This window comes from Lontra canadensis, unplaced genomic scaffold (genome assembly GCF_010015895.1).
Source record: "Lontra canadensis isolate GAN:19392208 unplaced genomic scaffold, GSC_riverotter_1.0 scaffold69, whole genome shotgun sequence".
NCBI lineage: Eukaryota > Metazoa > Chordata > Mammalia > Carnivora > Mustelidae > Lontra > Lontra canadensis.
The window spans coordinates 8845251-8868631 of NW_022631063.1; the positions used below are offsets into that span (position 1 = coordinate 8845251).

A 23381-nucleotide genomic window follows, 5' to 3' on the forward strand; every position below is an offset into this window, starting at 1 on the left:
AATGGTTCCATTGTGGCTCAGGTGCTTTTCTTTCCTGTCCACCCTCCAGGACACATTCATGCTTAGGATGAGGAAGGAGAACTAGCTTTAATGAAAAGCAAACAATGCCAGAGGATAAAGTAAGTCATCGATGGTGGCAGAGGATAAGGTAGGGCAGAAGTGTCCCCTTCGCTACCTAAGAGCTATTCCCTTAGCTCAGTGTCCACAGCTACCTCTGCTTGCAAACCTTAGCCACAATCATAGACTGAAGTCACTAGAGTAATAGTTAACTATCCGTGAGATTAGAGATTTGCACTATGCTGGGCTTGCACAGAAGATTTCAAACATCTTCCCCAGGGGCGTTTCAGAACACAGGATCAATCTGGAAACAAAATTCTATTGCAGGGGTTGGCAAACTTTTCTGTAAGTGGCCAGATAGTGAGTGGTCTTTGTGGGCTATGTATGGTCTGTTAATCACTACTCGACTGTGTACATAGAGCTTAAAAGCAGCCACAGACAATATGTACACAAATGAGTGTCTGTGTTCCAAAGAAACTTTATAAAAACAGGCAGTCGGCTGGATTTGGCTCCTGGCCATAGTTTTTGGACACTCGCTCTATCTAGTAGGTAGACTGATATTGCTACAAGAGTGATGAAGAAATGATGATAACCAGAACCAAGCTGTTCTGGTAAAACTAACCTAGGGTATTAGAAGCCAGAATAATACTTGCTCTTCGTGGGGTCAGAGGGATTGGGGGAAGTACTGTTGTTGGGACAGAAAATGAGGAAGTTTCTGGGTTAAAAGTAATATTCTGTTTCTTGATGTGGATGTTGGGAAAACTTAGCGAGTTTTGTGACAATTCATTTACGAGTTGTGAAAATTTCTCTGTTTGGTACTTCAGTAATCTTTTTTTCTTTTTTTAAAGAAAAAAAAAAAAACAATCTGTTTTAAGGAAGAAATCATTTTAAGAGAAACAAGGTAGAAAAGCTTATCTCCAGAGTGTGCATGTTGGTCAAAGTGTACCTGGATTCCTAGCTATGGCAGTAAGAAGGACACAGACCAAAATTTTTTTAGCGCGCTTTAAAAGAAAAAATGTGGTAAAAAACACATAACATAAAATTTGCCATCTTAACCATTTTTTAGTGTACAGTCCAGTAGTGTTAAGTATATTCACTTTGTTGTGAAACAGATGTCCAGAACTTTTTCATCTTGCAAATCTGAAACTCTCTGTTAAACAACAACTGTGTTTCCTCCTCCCCACAGCCCCTGGTAACCACCATTCTACTTTCTGTTTCTATGAATTTGACTAATTTAGATACCTCGTATAAGCAGAATTGTATAGTTTTTTGCCTTGTTTGTGACTGGCTTATTTCATTTAGCATAATATTCTCAAGTTTCATCCATGTTGTGGAATATGACAGGATTTTCTTCCTCTTCAAGGCTAATACTCCATTGTGCATATATACCATATTTTGTTTATCCATTTATCTGTGAAAGGATATCTGGGTTGCTTCTACCTTTTGCCTATTGTGACTAGTGTTGCTATGAACATGTGTGTGGATACATCTTTAAGACCCTGTTTTCAGGGGCACCTAGGGGGCTCAGTGGGTTAAAGCCTCTGCCTTCGGCTCAGGTCATGATCCCAGGGTCCTGGGATCGAGCCCCACATCGGGCTCTCTGCTCAGCAGGGAGCCTGCTTCCTCCTCTCTCTGACTGCCTCTCTGCCTACTTGTAATCTCTGTCTGTCAAATAAATAAATAAATAAATAAATAAATAAATAAATAAATAATCAATCTATTAAAAAAAAAAAAAAGACCCTGTTTTCAATCCTTTGGCTCTATATCTAGAGGTGGGATTACTAGATCATATGGTAGCTCCATTTTTAATTTTCTGAGGCACTTCCATACTGTTTTCCATAGAGGTTGCATCATTTTACAAGTTTACCAAGTCCGCAGTGCCAAAGGGTTCATTTCTCTACATCTTTACCAAAGCTTGTTTTTGTGTGTGTATGTGTGTGACAGTAGCATTAGCCCATTTCTTCAGAAGCCAGCTTTGAAGGTTGGCAAGGTCTTACCTCAATTAAACACGGAGTATCAAAAGGCCTTTAAGAAAAGTACTTTGAATCCTTATGAAACTTGAGGTTTATCCTAAAGGGCCACAACATTTTGATAGGACTTTGCCATTTTTGCTCTAAGTTTCTGAATTTGTTAAACACTCCCTGCCAGTACAACGCACAACAGCAGACTAAAAGATGTACAGCAAGAGGAAATTTTTAAAATTTCCTTTGTGTATCTCCCAAAAAAAAGGTAATACCATGATGACCAAAAAAGCAACTAAAGAGTCATCTGTAACTTATTTCACTAACTTTGGTCCCATTACACTAGAATAATGGAATTCTCCCAAATGGAGCAAGTGGACTGGCATAGGTAGAAGCAAAGAATACTCCAAAGTAATGACACAATTAGGAAGAGAATGTGTGAACTGAATCACTGGAAGGCCGAACAGAAGAACCAAGCTCCAGGAGCTACAACATGTAGTTGCCTACCTTGTTCTTCCAGAAGGACTCGCACAGCTGAGTTTTCCTCTACTTTCTTCCCAGCTGCTGCTTCTTCTTCTTCGGACCACTGCATGTGATCCCTACCAAAAAATGAAAAGGTTGTAAAACCTGCTTCATAACTGAAGGCAAAAAAAAAAGCGTGACAAGGGATACATCTTTCTTTCTAGAATAATCAAAGGCAAATGATACAGACTAATTCCATGTTGAATGAATATATTTTGTGTCAGATGTTTCTTCTGATAGTGCTGGTACAACCCTAGAACTCCTACAGATCTTCTGTTAAAATGTGACTGGGTTGCAAGCCCAACCACCTTTTGGAAATGATTGCTGAAGCCATGTCCCAGGAGCACTATGGTGTGTGATTATTTGGGTGGTAGTATGGTTTGCTGTATTTTACTCTAAGGCTATATTTATTTGCCTTTTTGTTCGTTTATGAATACATCATTCTTTTTAATAGTTTTAAAATCTCCTTTTACAATACTTATATTCTAATACTTCACTATCATAGAGATGAAAGTTTAAAATTATTTTGTACTTACTCTCATTTTTTTATTATGTTCAGTTAGCCAACATATAGTACATCATTAGTTTTTGATGGAGTGTTCAATGATTCATATAACGCCTCGTGCTCATTACAACACATGCCCTCTTTAATACTCATCACCCGGTTACCCCATTCCCCCATCCCTTTCCCTCTGAAATCCTCAGTTTGTTTCCTGGAATCCAGGGTCTTTCATGGTTTGTGTCCTTCTCTGATTTCTTCCCAGTTTTCCCTCCCTTCCCCTATTGTTCTCTGTGCTATTCCGTATGTTCCACATATGAGTGAAACCATATGTAATTGTCCTTCTCTGCTTGACTTACTTCACTTAGCATAATCCCTTCCAGGTCCATCCATGATGCTGCAAATGGTGGGTATTCATCCTTTCTGATGGCTGAGTAATATTCCATTGTATATATGAACCACATCATCTTTATTCATTTCATCTGTTGAAGGACATCTCAGCTCCTTCCACAGTTTGGCTATTATGGACATTGCTGCTATGAACATTGGGGTGCATGTGCCCCTTCTTTTCACTACATCTGTATCTTTGGGATAAATCCCTAGTAGTGCAATTGCTGGGTTGTAGGGTAGCTCTTTTGTTATTGTTGTTGTTGATTTTTTTTTTTTAAATTGGGGTATCTCTATTTTTAATATCTTTCCATACTGTTTTCCAGAGTGGCAGTATAGCTTGCATTTCCACCAACAATGTAAGAGGGTTCCCCTTTCTCCACATCCTTGCCAACATTTGTTGTTTCCTGTCTTGTTCATTATTGCCATTCTAACTGGTGTAAGGTGGTATCTCATTGTGGTTTTGATTTGTATTTCCCTGATGGCTAGTGATGCTGAACATTTTTTCATGTGTCTGTAAGCCATTTGTAATGTCTTTGGAGAAGTGTCTGCTCATGTCTTCTGCCCACTTATTGACTGGATTATTTTTTTGGTATCCTCAGTTTTTTAAGTAACTTTAGATTTTTCTTACTGGTCGTCTTAATTTCTGTAAATGGATTCTTTAACATTTAAATGATAGAATAGTTGATATAGTATATAAGAAGGTCAACTTTCCAAGATCTGGCACTTTCTATAAGTATTTTCAGTTTCAGAATTTATACTTCCTCTGCGAGAAGATATTATTTTCTGCTGCTAAAATGTTTTAAAGCAACATCTTTATACAAAAAAGGTGGGGTTTTTTGGGGTTTGTTTTTACAAAATTTGTATTTCCTTTTTTGCAATAGGTAAGGTTATAAATGAATGATGTAATTTCCTGGAATAAACTATTTTTCTAAACAAAGAAACCACATATCCAAAATTCAAGCTCCACGTATCCTATTGATAATTGTAAGAAAAATCTCTCCCATTGTTATCTTCATATATTTGTAGCTATCTCACTGATGAAAAAAGGGTGAAATACCAAATTCTTGACATGCATCATAATGGTGGCTAAAAAACATTAATTGAGCACTTAGGATGATCATAATTGTTATAATGATAATTACTAATATTATTTATTTTGTTGCTAGGCATTGAGCTTACCATATTACACACATATATGTCTTACTTAATCCTTTCAAAAACCCTATGAGGGGGTTATAATCATGCTCATTTTCCTAACAGGAAACAGAAATTTAGTAACTTACTCAAGGTCCTATAGCTTTAAGTGACAGAACCAGAATTCAAACCCAGGTTTGTTTCACTTTAAAGTCTATCTTCTTGACCAGTAGTCTATTACTGTCTACTAAGACAGTGGGGGATCCTGAGAGATTTAAGACTTAATCCCTGGCCATAATGGGTTTTATATGATCCTGATGCAGGCAGATTAACAATGTAATGATAATACACTAATATCATCAATGATAATATGTAAATGACAATACAATATAGCCTACTTGATTAGCGTCTAATATATGCAAACATAGCCAATTAATGTTAGCTTGGGGCAGACAGGAAGGCTTGAGAGGGAGGTAAGTTTGGCCTCACCTTAGGGAGAAAGGAGGTGGGCAATGTGTATGTTTCATTAGGAAGCTGACAGCTGGGTAATGGTTAGATTTCAAAGATCTTAAGTGTGAACAGTTTAGTAATGTATGAGATAAAATGAAGTGGGGAGGGACTGGTGGAAGGGAGACCAATGAGAAGCCTATTGCAGTGGTCTAGGAGTAATGAGTCCCAGGACTAAGATGGTGGCGACGGCAAACAGAAAGGCAGAATAGAGGGGGAGCCACTGTGACAAAAATTGTATCTGTGACCTGGAGGTTAACTAGCTGCAGGGAGAGAGAAAGAAGAATAGAGTCAAGAACAATTCTAAGGTCTTAAAATGGATTTCAAGGAAAGTGTGTGTGTGTGTGTGTGTGGTGGTGGTGGAGGATAACTAACACAGAATAAGGAGTTGCTCTGGGTGGAATGATGATAAGCTTCATACTATTTTAAGTCATGTTTATGCAACCAGGATATAAGAGGGTGTATTCCAGTGGCCTGGCTATAAATATGCCACCAAAAGGTGAGAAACTGCTTTCTTCTAAGAAGGATCAAAATTGGGGCGCCTGGGTGGCTCAGTGGGTTAAAGCCTCTGCCTTCGGCTCAGGTCATGATCTCAGGATCCTGGGATCGAGCCCTGTTTCTATCAGGTTCCCTGTTCAGTGGGGAGTCTGCTTCTCCCTCTGTCCCTCCCTGCCTCTGCTCATGCCCTCTCTCTCTCAAATAAATAAACTCTTGGGGTGCTTGGGTGGCTCAGTGGGTTAAACCTCTGCCTTCGGCTCAGGTCATGATCTCAGGGTCCCAGAATCGAGCCCCATATCGGGCTCTCTGCTCAGCGGGGAGCCTGCTTCCTTCTCTCTCTCTACCTGCCTCTCTGTCTACTTGTGATCTCTGTCAAATAAATAAATAAAATCTTAAAAGAAAAAAAAAAGTAAATAAACTCTTAAAAAAACACACACACACAGATTTTTGTTTTGACTTATTTTAAGATATGTGAGCAATCACATATGTAACTTGGAGCTGGCAATTATATTTTATACTTTATATATATGAATACATAGAGTATTATTAAATGATAGTTATGGTATTAAAGGCAACAAGTAGTTTATTTAAAAAATAGGATTTCTAAGGCTGGGTACAAGTTTCTCATCTATAAATTTCTACAGCATGTAAGAAAGAAAACAGAACAATCCATTTCCCTGTAAAAAAAAAAAATCAAGCTTTGAGACAATAAGGGTATATATGGTCTTTAGCTTTAAGCATTTGTTTTAAACTGTTAGTTTAACTTGCTTCTTCCTGAGTATTTAATAGATTTAGTTATTTCTTAAATTGCTGTAACTTCCTTACACTGTTCTTTGTATTACTTCATTTTCTTAACTGCTAAGTGAGGGGAATATTATACTCTAAGCCCCTCAAGAACAGATTTTCCACTGTATAGTTACAGAATCCCCATAGAAACCTATAAAACGTTCCTACTGTATTTACGGGGACTTCCTTCAGACCTGCTGCTTTATGGCATTTCTTTATATTAGAAGAGTCTGATTCACATATACAAAAACCCAACCGACAGCAGTAAGAATCATTCAGGTTTATAGTAATAAATACAATTTCAATAGAATTTAAGCACAGAGACAAATAACCAACAGAAATAATCACGTATTTAACAACCATTGCCATTACCCCCAAAGGAAAAAAATGGTTCATACTGTTTGACCTATGAGTTGTGCTTCTGGGAAATTATTGTAATGAAGTAACTCAAAAGAACAGAGAATTTCTGTATAGAAAAGTACCTGTAAAATGATATTTGCTAGAATACCAAATATAATAACAAAAATTTGGAAGCAATCTCAGTGATAGGGTAATGAAAAAATTATGGTAACTTAAAAGAATATTATGCAGATACTTAAAATGATAATAGGAAGTTTATGTGGCAACATGGAAAAGTGTTTATGAGGTTAAAACAGCAGATCCCAAAATTGTATATGTATTATAATCACAACTAAATAAAATTATAGAGACATTGGGTGAAATAAAAACAAGTACGTTAGAATAGTGGAATTAAAATGTAACAGTCTTAAAATTTCCTTAATATTATAAAGCTGCTTCAATCAGAGGTAATTTTTTTTGGTAGGTGGGGAGGGGGTAGGGGGAGAGGGAGAGAATCTTAAGCAGGCTTTACGCCCAGAGTGGAGCCCAATGCAGGGCTTGATTTCACAACCCTGAGATCATGACCTAAGCCAAATCAAGAGTCAGATGCTTCATCAACTGAGTCACCCAAGAATCCCTCAACTAGAGGTAACTTAAAAATATACATAGTTACAAAAAAACTATATGTTTAGGATATATAACAATGGTCAATAAAATTTTTATGTCATCCTTTTTTTTTTTTTTTTTTTAAAGATTTTACTTATTTTCTGGGGCACTTGGGTGGCTCAGTGGGTTAAAGCCTCTGCCTTTGGCTCAGGTCATGATCCCGGGGTCCTGGGATCAAGCCCCGAATCGGGATCTCTGCTTAGCAGGGAGCCTGCTTCCTCCTCTCTCTCTCTCTGCCTGCCTCTCTGCTTACTTGTGATCTCTGTGTGTCAAATAAATAAATAAAATCTTAAAAATTTTAATTTATTTTAGAGAGAGAGCGTGCGCGAGTGAGAGAGAGCATGAGAGGGGAGAAGGTCAGAGGGAGAAGCAGACTCCTCGAAGAGCTGGGAGCCCAATGTGGGACTTGATCCCAGCACTCCAGGATCGTGACCTGAGCCGAAGGCAGTGGCTTAACCAACTGAGCCACCCAAGCACCCTTATGTCGTCCTTCTTTACAGAAAATCCAGCAATACTTACAATAAAAAAGAAAATATGTTTTCTTAAAAAAAAAGAAAATTGAGCAGAAAATTCAAAATATACTTAATATTTTTTCTGAAAACGTGAATTTGAGAAAAAGAAATCTCAAAAATAAAAGATAGGATTTTTGAGTAAGAAATTTTTACAACATGGCTGATAGAATTTGTCTTGTGGTTTTGCAGTAGTTGTCAGTCTTATGACCTTAGCTCGTGAATGTGCATATATATTTCCTATTCTTTGTATATGTAAAGTATAACTCAATGATGATTCCTTGCTTTCACAGTTGATTGTAGTAACAGTCTAAATAATTGTGCATCTGGTTTAGTTTGGAAAAGTTAAAACACACACGCACACACACACCCCAATTGTTTGGCTTGGGTATTACCATTTTTGAGGATCATACCTACCAAAAATTCTGCCAAAATGTACCACTTACTATTGTGATTTTTAATAATCACATACAGACTAAAGTGCCCAGTGCAAGTTATGTGGATAGAATGCTTTTCTGTCATCTACTTTGTATATATGAGTATCACTATAAAACAAAATTTAAAGACAAACTTAACAAATTTCAGGTCACTCGTGAATTAAAAATAAAATATTCTTGGGGATGACTGGGTGGCGCAGTTGGTTGGCTGGTTTCGGCTCAGGTTGTAATCTCAGGGTAATGAGATTGAGCCCTGACTCAGGCTTTTTGCTCAGCATGGAATGTGCTTGGGACTCTCTCTCCCTCTCCTTTTGCCCCTCACTCATGTTCTCTCTCTCTTCCTCTCTAAAAAATAAATCTTTGGGGCACCCGGGTGGCTCAGTCAGTTAAGCATCTGCTTTCGGCTAAGGTCATGATCCCAGAGTCCTGAGATCAAGCCTGGCATGGGGTTCCCTGCTCAGCAGGAAGCCTGCTTCTCCCTCTCTTTCTGCCTGCTGTTCCCCTGCTTGTGCTCTCTCTCTTACCATCAAATACATAAATAAAATCTTTTTAAAAATTTTTAAAAAATCTTTAAAAAATATAATTTATGTAAAAGAAAGAAGTGGAGGTTATTAGTTTCAGCTTAAAATTATTTCAATAATCCTTAACTCCATAGCAAAACCATATTTATTACATAGTTACAATTACAATAATAATGGAAACATTTAAAGACAAAAAGTTTTACCTTTCATTTAAATATCCTAACAGATTAACAGTCCTTAATTTTTCAAGTTCCTTTCCTGTATGTGTGTACACACATAGACACCAACATTTTTCTATATAGCTATAAAATCTTCATAATTATGACTTAGAACTGCTGAACAGGACTTATAATTTTGGCCATGACAGAGTATGGGTTTACCGTCCTACCAAAAACAATGATAAAACGAAACAATATGCGAAGGAATTGTTTTTAGACGCTGGATTACACTTCAGACAGTGCAGGACTGTGATCCTTTAAAGAAGAGAAACACAAAAGGTCAGTCACCACATTCCTCCTGGTTTTCTGTCAGGATCATGTTCTAGACTACACGGCAGAGTTAGAGCCCAAGCAAAGACTGGCTGTCTTACTGAGTGGCACTTTTGTGAGTTGAGAAGGCAGAGATCAGGGTTCAGAGTTCCTGAGGTGTGAAATTTTATGCATTAGAATACTGAAGAAAAGAAGACTGGACAGAGGGGCAGGCTCCTAAAGTCTGCAGGAGAGTTCTCCTAATGCTTAACTAGCGCTGGCTATTCACCAACAAGATAGAATCTACAGGTCCTGATGGACAGAGAGGATTCTGGGAGTGAAGGTAGCAAAAAGAGAACTGACTGGACATAGGCAGTGCAGTACTTGGAGATACTGGAATTCTGGCTAAGCCAGAGTGGAGAAGCCTCTCTGAACACCTCCATTATTCAGTTAAGACCCCAGATATGCCATACTATAGGAATAGAGGAAATAGGAAATAGAAAATAGGAAAGAGCAACTGTTGACAATAGCTATTTAGATTTGGGTATCTGGTATATCTCAAAAGTAAGTAAAATGAGGGGTGCCTGGTAGCTCAGAGGATTAGGTGTCCAACTCTTGATTTTGGCTCAGTTAATGATCTCAGAGTCGTGGGATTAAGTCCTGCATCAGGTTCTGCACGGGGTATGGAGCCTGCTTAAGATTCTTTGTCTCCCTCTCACTCTGCCCCTCTTGTCCCTCTCTCTCTCAAAAAGAAAAAAAAAAAAAAAAGTAAATGAAATAAGCCTACACTTTAAGGAAAATAAATGACAATTTTTGCTGCCAAAGTTAAATTTTGTGTTTTAAAGCAAAAATTAGAATTTCGAAAAGTTATGCCCACCACCATGAATTGACAGCTTCCCAATACTTAAGAGATTTTCCTGATGAGAAAAGTGGTAGTATTACAAAAATGATTTTTAAATACTGTAAATAAAATGTGTCAACATTCAAAAGACTTACATAAAAGAGGGAATCAAACTTTTCCAAATTATCCATGCAAAATGAACATTTTTAAATGATGCAGAGGTAAAATATCCAATCAAAGTACAAGATACATAAACGAAATTGATATGATTTCATATTCCATATTGCAACTAAGAAACTACTGCTGCTGAGATGTAGTGTAATATCAGGAAATATAACTACTATTATCTTAAAATGCTATTAAAAAACTCCTTTACTAAGGGCACCTGGGTGGCTCAGTGGGTTAAGCCTCTGCCTTCTTCCCCTCCCCCCACCTACTTGTGATCTCTCTCTGTCAAATAAGTAAATAAAATCTTAAAACAAAAAACAAACAACAACAACAACAAAAAACTCCCTTTACTAGCGCATATCTCTGTTTGGCCAAATTTTCTTCACATAATTCAGTCTAAATAACATATCACAACAGATGGAAGGAAGAAACAGATATTTGAATCTAACTTTTTCCATTAAGCCAGATATTAAAGATGGGGCACCTGGGTGGCTCAGTTAGGTGGCTGCCTTTGGCTCAGGTCCATTATCGCAGGGTCCTGGGATCCAAGCCCCACATCAGAGCCCGAGAAGCAGAGAGCCTATTTCTCCCTCTCCGTCTGCCCCTTCCCCACACTGTGCTCTCTCGCTCTCTCTCCCTCTCTCAAATAAATAAAATCTTAAAAAAAAAAAAAAAAGTCAGACATTAAAGAGACTTGCAGTTATTTCAAACAATGGCACTATGGGGCACCTGGGTGGTTCAGTTAAGGACCTGCCTTCAGCTCGGATCATGATCCCAGAGTCCAGGGACTGAGCCTTGCCCTGGGCTCCCTGCACAGCGGGGAGCCCGATTCTCGCTGGCTCTCTGCCTGTTGTTCGCCCTGCTTGTGCTCTTTCTTCCTCTCTTTTGAAATAAATAAATAAAATCTTTAAAAAAAAAAAACAATGCCATTCTTTTTGGGAAACATATTTTCATTAAAATATATAATTTACATGAGATGTAATGGGTAATTGTTGGTTTACATTGAATTAAATATTTTTAACGTCTCAGTTTTAATTTCTAATATGGGAAAAATCAATAAATACAATTTAGATAAAAGTTTTTTCAGATCCTCAAAATTTGAGTGAAAGGGTTCTGAGACCACAATTTTGAAAATATTTTTCTAGAATAACATGTAAAAATAATGTAAAGATGTATAGCTAAAAAGCTAGTAGAGAAAATAAGAGAACAGATGAGACAAATAAAAAATATAAAGATAACCCGGTTATATTAATTTACAATGCTAATCAGTATTGAGTGTTATTTGAAATTTCTTTCTTCTTCTTTTATCTTTCTATTTAGAGAGAAGGTGAAAGAGAACAGGGGAGCAGTAGAGGGAGGGGGAAGAGAGAATATTAGTTGGATGTTTAACTGACTGAGCCACCCAGGCCCTCCCTCTCTTTTTCTTTTTTTATATTATTTTGATAGATATAAAAAGGTACCTTATTGTTTAATTTGTACTCAGTTTACTGTTTTCTGTTTCTGCATATGTTTAATGTGCTTCCTTCTGGATCAACTTTCTACGTCTACTGTCCATTTATCCACATAGCAAAAGACTTAAATGCTTTTCTAACAATGTAACAAATATTCTATATGTTAACTCTGATATATGGTCGTGAAAAATCATTTTGTGTCTCTCAATTTTTGTATTAGTAAAACAAGAATTCTCAAAATGGTATATAATTAAGTGCTTTGAAATTATAATTATCCTATTTCTTCAAATCTAAGATACCATTATTTTCTGTACCAGTAAGAAAGGAAAAAACACTCCAATTACAATTTTAAGATGTATCACGATTTCAGATATGTTAATTGTGAAACAAATGTGAATCTCAGATGGATGAAATACAATTATTATAGGTATATCAGCTAATAATTTAATTTCAATTAAATCTTTTCTACTATCGACCCTAACTTATACTAATGACTCCTGGCTATCCACTTCCCTTTTCAGCTATAATAAATATTTCCATTGATTATTTTTGTTAGTATATCAGTTTCTTACTTAGGAATGAATGACTTATAAAGGACACAGAGAAAGAAACAATGGCTTCCCATTTCTGTATATAATGGAATAGAGATCATAGCTGCCGGAAGAAACCAATACCCATTTCCCTCATTAAACATTTATTGAGAACCTGTATCTTTCAGGCACTGAGCTGTGAATTGGAGACATTAAGATGAAGAAGATTTGGTAGAACTCAAAACTGTTAATGAGATGAGGAGTTGTAATCAGTTATTAAAGAATAAAAAATTTATCAGGTAGACAGTGAGTTGAGAAAAGGTACATGGAGGGCATTCTTAAAAAAAAAATTCAAACACTACTAATGCATATAAAATATAAAGTTTAATCCCTACTTTCTCTCATGCTCTTGCCCATTCCTAAGATAAACACTTATCAAGATGATGTGGACATTTCCAAACTTTTCTCCATGCATATAAAAACAAAGATTTGTAGGGCGCCTGGGTGGCTCAGTGGGTTAAGCTGCTGCCTTCGGCTCAGGTCATGATCTCAGGGTCCTGGGATCGAGTCCTGCATCGGGCTCTCTGCTCTGCAGGGAGCCTGCTTCCTCCTCTCTCTCTCTCTCTCTGCGCCTGCCTCTCCGTCTACTTGTGATCTCTCTCTGTCAAATAAATAAATAAAATCTTAAAAAAAACAAAAACAAAAAACAAAGATTTGTATATACATGTAGCACATGTACAAGAATTCCTTAAAAATAAGACATACTAAAGACAGTTTGCTGCAACTTGCTCTTTTGGTTTAATGACATGTCATGGCCATCTCTTAATATCAATATACACGGATCTCTCTTATTCTTATTAACTGTACATTATTTTCAAATGTATGCATGTAACCATATTTTTCATGGTTTTATTGAGGTATAAATGACATACAGTAAACTGGACATATTTAAAGTACACAATTTGTAAGTTTTGACATATGTAGACACTCATGAAACCATCATCACAATCAAGATAATGAATACATCCATCACCTTCAAAACTTTCTGTGTACACATTTATAATTCCTCCTTTCTAGTCCCCCTTTTTCTTTTTTTTTTTTTAAGATTTTATTTATTTATTTGATGGAGAGAAAGAGTACAAGCAGGCAGAGGAGCAGGCAGAGGGAGAGGAAGAAGCAGGGAGGGAGCCCTATGTGGGGCTCAATCCCAGGACCCTGGGATCATGACCTGACCCAAAGGCAGACGCTTAACGACTGAGTCACCCAGGCACCCTCCAGTCTCCCCTTTCTTATCACTACCCCCCAACTCCACTGACAACCACTGATCTGCTTCCTATCTCTATTTTTAGTTTGCATTATCTAATATAGTACTAAAAGTATAACATATTTATTTTTAATTTATTTTTAAAATTTTATCTTATTTTTAATTTTTTTCACTCAGAATTTTTAAAAATTCATCCATATTATTGTATTTATCAATAGCTCACTTCTTTGTATTACTGAGTAGTATTCCCTAATATAGATAGTCCATTTACTTGTTCATGGGCATTTGGGTTGTTTCCAAATTTGGCTATTAAAAATAAAGTTGCTATAAATAATCATGTATAAATATTTGTATGGACATATGCTTTCTTTTCTCTTGGGTAAATATCCAGGAACGGAATGGCTGAATCATATTACATGCTTATGTTTAATTTTTTAAGAAACTGCCAAGCTGTTTTCCAACATGGTTATACCATTTTACATTTCCATCAGTAGCGTATGAAAGTTCCAGTTCTTCTACATCGTCTCCAACAGTCAGTACAGTATTTTACATCTTAGCTATTCTAAATAAGTTTGTAGTATTTCATTATGACTTTAATTTGCACTTCCCTCATGACTAATGACGTTGATCATCCTTTCATGTGCTTATTACCTGTGTATCTTCTTTGGTGACGTCTGTTCAAATACTTTGCCCATTTTTACTGGGCCGTTGGTTTACTGAATTTTGAGAGCTTTTTAGATATTCTCAAGAGTTTTATATTAACAATAAAAATGAGCAAATTATTGATACATGCAACAACATGGATAAATCTCAAAATAATCACACTTAGTGAAAGAGGCCAGAGGGAAAAAAGAGAATACAAATTGTGATTCCCTCGACACAAAATATTAGAAAATGCAAACTAATCTATAATATAGGCTATGTTCTTTCTCCCTCCTTCCTTCTTTCCTTTTGTTTTTCTGCAGATAAATTTTCTTGACACTCAACCTTTCTCAGAGACCTGTTTATCTTTCAGTGTAAACTCTAATTTGAAGGCTCAGTATTATGTATTTTCTTCACTTTCCTATATTCTTTTTTTTTTGAAAGATTTTATTTATTTGAGAGAGAGAGAGCATAAGAGATGGGAAGGGCAGAGGAACAAACAGACTTCTCATTGAGTGGGAGCCCGGCGCAGGCCCATCCCAGGGCTCTGAGATCTTGACCTGACCCGACATCAGACATGTAACTAACAGAGCAACCCAGGCGCCCCTCGGATCTCCTATAATCTGAGGGTGGAAGAGAAGGGAAGATTCCACAGGGTAGTGGACAACCTTTATAAAGGTCTGAATCTGCTCTTTTCCACTTCCCACTTTCCTTCCTTTCTCTCTCTCCCCTTTTTTAAAAGATTCATTTAAGTTGGGGATGCCTGGGTGGCTCAGAGGGTTAAGCCTCTGCCTTCAGCTCTGGTCATGGTCTCAGGGTCCTGGGATTGAGCCCCACATCGTGAGTCTCTGCTCAGCAGGGAGCCTCCTTCCCCCTCACCCTGTCTGCCTCTCTGCCGACTTGTGATCTTTCTGTGTCAAATAAAATCTTAAAAAAAAAAAAAAGATTCATTAAGTCCTATGTTTGGTTTCACTTATCTAGTTAAGATGTGTCCTATTCCCATTCCTTAGGCTTGAGATAGTTCTCTCAATTCAGCAGTGAACCTTAGAAAATGGGGAACCTCAGGACTTTTCTTGCTCTGCTGAGACCTTAAATTCTGCTACCACAGGCAAGCCATTTATTTTCAAGGGTTCATGGCTCCCAACAGGTTCTTTCTCAACCTTTGCCTAGGCTGCTAATGAGTATTAGTAATGATAAGTCGGCTGACCCCCTTTTCCTGGTACTGCTTCTGAGAGATGAAGATGAGGTTAGGGGAGCCACTCTGAGCCACACATGAATCTACAATTTCTTGCCTTGATAGTAATTTTCCATGTTTATGGACTTTTGTGGTTGCTGTTGGTATAGTTCTTGTTTGTTTTTACTACTTCTCATTACTTTTCTTGGAGAAGGAACACTTTGTCTTTCAGATTCACCCCATCTTCCATATCTGGAGGATTCAGGTTTCTTAGTGAAATGAGCTGGAGTTCCTTTGGAGCAGTAATCATTTCCTCTCTTAAGTCCTCCATAGAATTTAACCTTGTGATGGGTATATGTCAATACACAAAACATGCTGGAGATAAAAGATATCACTTCATGTTCAATTATGGTTAATTCTAAGTATCCTGAACAACAGAGCCTGATTAGTTTTCCTAAAATAGTTCTTTTGTCACATCACTCATCCACTTTCCAAATAAGAAACCTCTCTTTCAATTGGGCTGGTCCATGTGCTTGCTTTGGAATATACCTCGTGTATTCTCAAATGCTCATGCTACCACTTGTCTAGAACAGTCTTCACTACTCAAATACTCCTCATCCTTCAGAGTCCAAGTTAAATCCCACACTCTATGAAGTTTTATTGACTTTTCTTACAACCTCATCTCAGAAATCTTTTCCTGTTCTAAAGCTCATTCCTATGTTCTTCACCTCCTTCACTGTGTGACCTTGCATACTCTATACTGTTTATTTAGTCATTGGTATATATTTCAATTCTCCATCTAATAATAACAAGAACACTTATTTCAGTGAACACTTACTACGACTAAGAGTCCTAAACATTTATTGCCTTTAATACTCATAATACCCACGAAGGAACTTGCTCAAGTTCACATAGCTGGAAAGGGATAGAGTCAGGATCTACATTCACATTATTTGGATTCTGAAGCCCATATTTAGCCATTATATTAACTCTTGGTCTAGCCGTACACTTCTAGTAAATATTCATTTACTCATTCAAATATACTTATTGGGTGGGTATTATATAGGGAATGTAGCTATGAAACAGATATAAACTAAGAAGACTCTGAAGGATCATACAATCCAATAATGACAATAAAACAGATACATAATAAGTAACTTAAGTACATGTTGGAAAATGATAATATATGATAACTAATTCTTATATGTTGCTTATTTATTATGTGCATACATTTTATATTACATATATTAATTTAATCATTACAGTAACCCTTTGAGGTAGATAATATTATTATTATCCCATTTTATTTTATTTTTATTTTTATTTTTTTAAAGATTTTATTTATTTATTTGACAGACAGAGATCACAAGTAGGCAGAGAGGCAGGCAGAGAGAGAGAGGTGGAAGCAGGCTCCCCGCTGAGCAGAGAGCCCGATGCGGGGCTCAATCCCAGGACACTGGGATCATGACCTGAGCTGAAGGCAGAGGCTTTAACCCACTGAGCCACCCAGGTGCCCCTATTATCCTATTTTAAAGATGTAGAAACCAGGACACCTGGGTGGCTCAGTTGATTGAGCATCTGCCATCGGCTCAGGTCATTCCCAGGCTCCTGGGATCAAGTCCTGCATCAGGTTCCTTGCTCAGCAAGGAGTCTGCTTCTCTCTCTGCCTGCCCCTCCTCCAGTTTTGTGCTCTCTCTGATAAATAAAATAAATCTTTCAAAAAATAAATAAATAAAAAGAAAGATGTAGAAACCAAGGGACAGATTAACTTCCCAACTAGTCAGACAACCAGTCAGTCTGTGCTCTCAACATCCAGACTACTACTCATGACAAACGTTATAACAGAGACAGATAAAAAAAATTACTTATTAACTCTATTCAAGAACTATGTATGAAGCAAGGTAAGAGGAATCAGATAACATATATAAGGAAAATTCAGACCATATAATAAGAAAGATATCTTGATAACTAAACTCTATTGGAATTCTGCAAACTATTATTTAAATGGGTTATGTAATAGGAGGTTATGTTGCAGCATACAGGTCCTATCTTGGATCTATAGAGAATGGTTTAGCTCAGTATTTTTTAAACTAAAGGTCATGATCCTTTTAAGTCATGAAGTCAATTTCATTAATTAATTAACTCATTAATCTAACCAATTCTTAAAATGAGAAAGAAACAGAAATGGAGTAGAAAAGAACAAATGGAAACTATTAGTGAATGTCTCACATGGTAAAACCATAAAAGAAGGTTTTGTTCCTGTTTCATATATGTGCATATGTTATGTGTACATGTACTGGTCCATTACATAAACTGTACTTCTTACTGTGGATCATGGTAAAATGCTTGAAAGCCACTGGTCTAGCTGATTTGATCATACAATTATAAGTGTTTATTACTTCTTTATAAATTTCAGAGATCTTCTGAAAAATTACTAAACACTTAAACCAAGAACAGTGTGAAATAAGGAATGATTTTTCCAAATAACTGGAATTTGCTCGATATAGTTAGAACCCTGCCCAACCCACTCCCCCCCAAATTAAAAACTTTGCTAAATATAATCAAAAGACTTAAAGCAGAATGTAGAATGTTTCGGTCACTGTGGAAAACAGCTTGGCAATCCCTCAAAAAGTTATCACAGATTTATCATATGATCCTGAAATTCCACTCCCAGGTATATACCTCAAAGAACTGAAAACAAGGACTCAAACAAGTACATGAACATGCATGTTCACAGCAGCTCTATTCACAAGAGCCAAAAGGTGGAAATAGCCCAAATGTTCATCAGTGGATGAATGGATAAACCAGTTGTGGTATATACATACCACGGGATATTATTCAGTCATAAAAAGAAATGAAGTAGTGACACATGCTACAATGTGGATGAGCCTCCAAGACATTATGCTAAGTGAAGAAGCCACACACAAAAGATCACATATTGTATGATCCCTTTTTTATGAAATATCCAGAAGAGGTGAATCCATGGAGCTAGAACACAGACTGGTGATTGCCAGGGGCTGGGGAAAGGGAGTATGAAGATCAATCACTTAATGGGTAAAGGACTTTACGTGGGATTGACGGAAACATTTTGGAACAAGACAGAGGTGCTAGTTGCATAAAATCATGAATGTAAATAATGCCACTGAACTGTTCACTTTAAAAGTTACTTCTATGCTATGTGAAATTCACTTTGCTAAATTATTAAAAAATAAGACTATACGGAGATGTAAATACTAGTAACACAAATATACAGAATCTGGAGGGCAACTCTTTCTCAAGATATTAGAAACTGAATAAAAAATGGGTTTCTTAATTGTTTCCTCAAAAACATTTTTTTTAAAAAGAGGGTCATATATAAATAGTACTAACTAAACTAGAGGCTAAACGGAAAAATAAGTTGTAGACAATTCTACATCTCTGAGAGAAAACTGAAAGGTACAGTAGTTTTCTAGAAACACCTTTTTAAAATCAAAATTCAGCAAGAGAGGAAACATTACTCTTAAATACAAAGGAGAAAATAAGGGTCCGAACTTTTGGACAGAACTCTGGACTTGAAGGAAGGGGAAAGTCAACCAGTCTTCTGTTTTTCAGTTTAACTTACAAATCTTCACTTTAAAGAAAAACAAACAAACCCCCCGAGGCCCCTAAAAAACAAAAACTAAAACAACAAAACAATAGGTACCTAAGGAGATGACAGGAGGCAAATACTCTCCTCTTCATTTGGAGTAAATTATTTTATTATTACGGTATGAATCTGCTTCTGGAGAGGGTCCACTACAACTATCCTGGCACAGGCTGTATACCCTTTAAGGGGGTATGCTGTGGTGGAGGATAGCTATTGAGACTAGATCAAGGTTTATCAAACTTTGATCAACAGAACCCAAAAATCCTTGAAGCTGCTACACTGAGGGGGTGAGGGGAGATATGGGAGGTAGAGCTGTTGATGCCCCGGGCCTCTATACGTGCTTCATTAAGATCCCAATCCACAATATTGGGATTCCATGTTAGGACTTCACTTGGAAAAAAATTCTACTGCTAAAGAAAAGTTTGAAAACCACTGGACTGAATTAAAGAGTCCTAAACCTGGCTGCTCAACAGAACTACTAAAAGAGCTTTTTCAAATTACTAATTCCTAGGCCATACCTCTAGCCCAAGGGACTCTTGTGCAGCATCCCAAAGCTAGCCCACAGTGCTTGAGGGGCATTGACCCAGAGGACCCTTGCTTCCCTGAGAGCCTATGACAAAACAGAACTTAAATGGGTAGGCAGGAACCTTAAACAAGAGTCGGTGGTAGCAGATAGAAAAAGAGAACACAGACAGCTAACTCATTAGACTCTAATGAAGAATAAAAAACTGGTAGACGAATAGCTTGTCTAGGACCAGAAGTTCCTGTGGAGGTTTAATTGCCTAGCAATGATCTCACAACCTACTGTTAACTGTCCATATTGGTGATGGCAGGCAAAGTAGTTTAATTCAGGAACTGTCCAAGAAAGTACAATGTCAGCCACAGATGTAATTTAAGATTTTCTAGTATCCATGTTTAAAAATACTAGAAGAAATGAAATTTTAATAATGTATTTTAATTCAATATTTCCAAAATAATATCAACACGCAATTCAGTATAAAAAATGTTAATGATATATTTTACCTTTTCTTTTTGTACTGTTTTTTTCCCTTTAGCTAAGACAGAAGAGATGATTTATTGTACATGTGTTATATTCAGCCACAAATAAAAACAGAATTAGTCTTGAAAGTCACAGGTTCAGGGCAAAAGACCAAAAGAGTATGTTTTGGTATAAGCAAGATGGGTCTCTCAAAGATGGTCCTTGAGATCAGATGGTGATGGATTTTCTACAAAGTAGATATGCAGTTCAACAATTTGTACCAGTGTCCCTGGCTTTGGCTTTCCTTATTTCTGCTCCTGTGGTTTCCACGGGTACACAAGCTAGTGGTTTACTCGAACCTCTGCCTCACCTTTCTTCTTTTACAGTTCAGCCTGCACATTTGCTTCTTTTTCCACTTGGCCCTCATGATACAGAGGTTTCCAAGAAGATGGTGCTAAGTCTTCAAAATGTTACACCATATCTCAATTCAGACTACTCAGGTTTCAAGTGCTCAATAACCACCTCTGGCTAGTGGCAACATATCGTATAATGTGGGACTAATTAATAAGTTTCTATTAGTCACCGAGGATCAAAACTTAATAGCCAAATATTTTGTTTTCCTTTATTCTACAAAAGCACCAAGCTCTATTTATTCTTCCTTCAAAATCTCTCTCATTGGCACTTTCCTGCTTCTAGTTCTACCTGTTGATCTGTCTAGTTAGCATAATGTTAACCAAATACATACACAGTACTTAATAGTCCATGTATAATGTCATGTCTCTTCAGGGGCTTCTGTAATGTCTCCCATTTCAGCTGTGAATTCAAGAATTCATGCAATCTCACCCCCCCCAACCCCCATACCTGGCCTATATCATTCCAACACTTTATCATTTATAAATCTCCTAGGACAGTCTTTATTTTAGGTGATATCCTGTTCATGGTCTTCTGCATATGCCTCATACTTCTTTATCTCTATGTTTTATGAATTTCTACCCACCAAGAATGCCCTTATTCCAGCCTTAACTATCCAAGTCATTACTTCACAAATATTTATGTGTCAGGCACTGTACTATGTACTGGAGACAGAATAAATTATCCTGATCTCAATTTCTCCACTTAAAGAAGTCTTTCTTTACATATCAATTATATGTCAATAAAATGGAAACTGAAAAAAAGAAAAAAAAAAGAAATCTTCCTATGTCAAAACAGAAGTGTTTTTGCACAGTTGAGTTGTTCTTATAAGACAAACACTGTATATGCCTTATAAGAACACATTGGTCCCTTACAATTTGCTGCCATGTATTGCTAATTATCAATTTTTCCTATAATTGTCTACCTTTCCAAATAGAGGACAGATTTCCTGAAAGCATAGAGTAGGGTCAAACCAGTGTGTTTCCCTTGGTCTCAGTAAGGGCAGGTGCGCAGGTACAGAATACACATTTGCTGATGGACAAGTACTTGTAAAAGGTGGAAGGGCCTGCAGGGCAGGAGGAGGGCTCTACCTAGAAAAGAGCCTCGCTTCCCACAATATTCTGGCAAATCAGGACCAGCTGTGAGCAGGGAGGGTCTGCAAGAACCCCAAAGCTGTGGAAAGCACTTGGGAAGTGTCATTTTATCAATTCTATTTGCAAAGAAATTCAGAATTGGCAACAGTTAAGTTAGGATCAGTTACCCTGCCTTTCAGACCTCAACAACACTGATCAACTTTAAAAATCTTTTCTTGGCTCTAAGTGAAAATACACCACTGCTGGGGAGCCCAGGTGGCTCAACAGGTTAAGAATCTGTGTATGGCTCAGGTCTTGATCCCAGGACCCTGGGATCGAGCCCCACATCAAGCTTCCTGCTCAGCAAGGAGTCTGCTTCTCCTCCCTCTACCCCTTCCCACACTCGGGCTTTCTTTCTTTTTTTTTTTTTTTAAGGATTTTATTTATTTATTTGACAGACAGAGATCACAAGTAGGCAGAAAGGCAGGCAGAGAGAGAGGAGGAAGCAGGCTCCCCACCGAGCAGAGAGCCCGATGTGGGGCTCGATCCCAGAACCCTGGAATCATGACCTGAGCCGAAGGCAGAGGCCTTAACCCACTGAGCCACCTAGGCGCCCTCACACTCGGCCTTTCTATCTCTCTCTCACTCTCTCTCGGTAAAATCAATAAATAAAATCTTAAAAAAAAAAAAGAAAGAAAGAAAATATACCAATGTTTTATCTATCTATCATCTATCTATCTATCTTTCTATCTATCTATAACATCAGATGTCAAAAGATAACTCACCACATGTTGTGTTCAAAAACTTTGGCTGGATCAGTTAAAATCCTTGATCCCAGAGGGACCATTGGGTGATTACCACTTTGGTATCTATGTGGCACCTTTTTTATCCTTAGACAGGAAACAGAATTTCTCCAAATCACATTCATTGTAATCAGCACCTGGGAAGTTACAATTAATTAGTCAGTATGCATTATACAGGGTATTATTTATCTAATAGACAAAAACTGATCCAAAAGGTTTACAACATGAGAAAAGACATGAAAACTAAACATTTTTAAATGAAAAGTGGGCATGATAGCTTCTGTCCTAAAGTATTTTCAGGCCAAGAGAAGGAAAAAGAATATTTAAGGTGTATACCATTGGCTGACATTCTTCAAAAGTCACAGCCTTGGCCAGCTTTGCTTTGTTTGGTATTTGTTCATTTAATTTTTAGCACACAGCCAAAGCATGTCAGCCTAGAATCTGAATTTTGTGTATTAAAAGTTTAATTTAAGTGATTTTATTATTTTGGCTTGGGGATCCTAAGGGAACATATATCTTGGGAATATTATATGACCACTAGACCAAAAACCCAAGTACAGTAGTAGCAGAATAAGAAAACAAACCTATTAAATCTCCTTCTCTGAGCTGAGCTGAATAGTATGAAATTTAGTCAAATAATAAGTAAATACTGAAAATATGATCCCAGCAATTTTTTTTTTAAGATTTTATTTATTTATTTGACAGAGAGAGATATCCACAGAGGGAACACAAACCAGGGGAGAGCAAGAGGGAGAAGCAGGCTTCCTGCTGAGCAGGGAGCCCGAGGTGGGGCTCCATCCCAGGACCCTGGGATCATGACCTGAGCCAAAGGCCGACGCTTAATGACTGAGCCACCCAGGCACCCCTACCCTCAGTGATTCTTAATTCTAACAACCCTGTAGACATATATTTGTAAGAATAGTTAGTAATACATTTGTAAAAACAGATTTCCCCATACAAAAAAATATACAATCCTTGTTCAAGAGGAGAATCATCGGTTCGTCAAGTCCATCCCCATTTTTGGAAGAACTTGAACTAAGAGAATGTTGCCTTAATTATGTACTGACAAATATGCTGGCTTACAATCTTTATGGAAAAGTATCAAAAAGAAGCTCTGAAGAGCTTAC

At 37.2% G+C, this 23381-nt stretch overlaps 1 protein-coding gene across 3 annotated transcripts in view; it reads right to left on the minus strand.

Annotated features, from left to right (window-relative positions):
- METTL8 (methyltransferase like 8) overlaps positions 1 to 23381 on the minus strand; it is an 82795-nt gene that overhangs the window by 22797 nt on the left and 36617 nt on the right. For all 3 annotated transcript variants that reach the window (XR_004385303.1, XM_032880441.1, XM_032880440.1), the window contains 2 exons: positions 22237 to 22391; positions 2526 to 2617 (listed from right to left, as the gene is read on the minus strand). Coding sequence is in view for 2 of the 3 variants with exons in the window: in XM_032880441.1 (XP_032736332.1) it covers positions 2526 to 2617; positions 22237 to 22391 (247 nt within the window). In the remaining variant the exon portion in view is untranslated. The remainder of the gene's footprint in view (positions 1 to 2525; positions 2618 to 22236; positions 22392 to 23381) is intronic.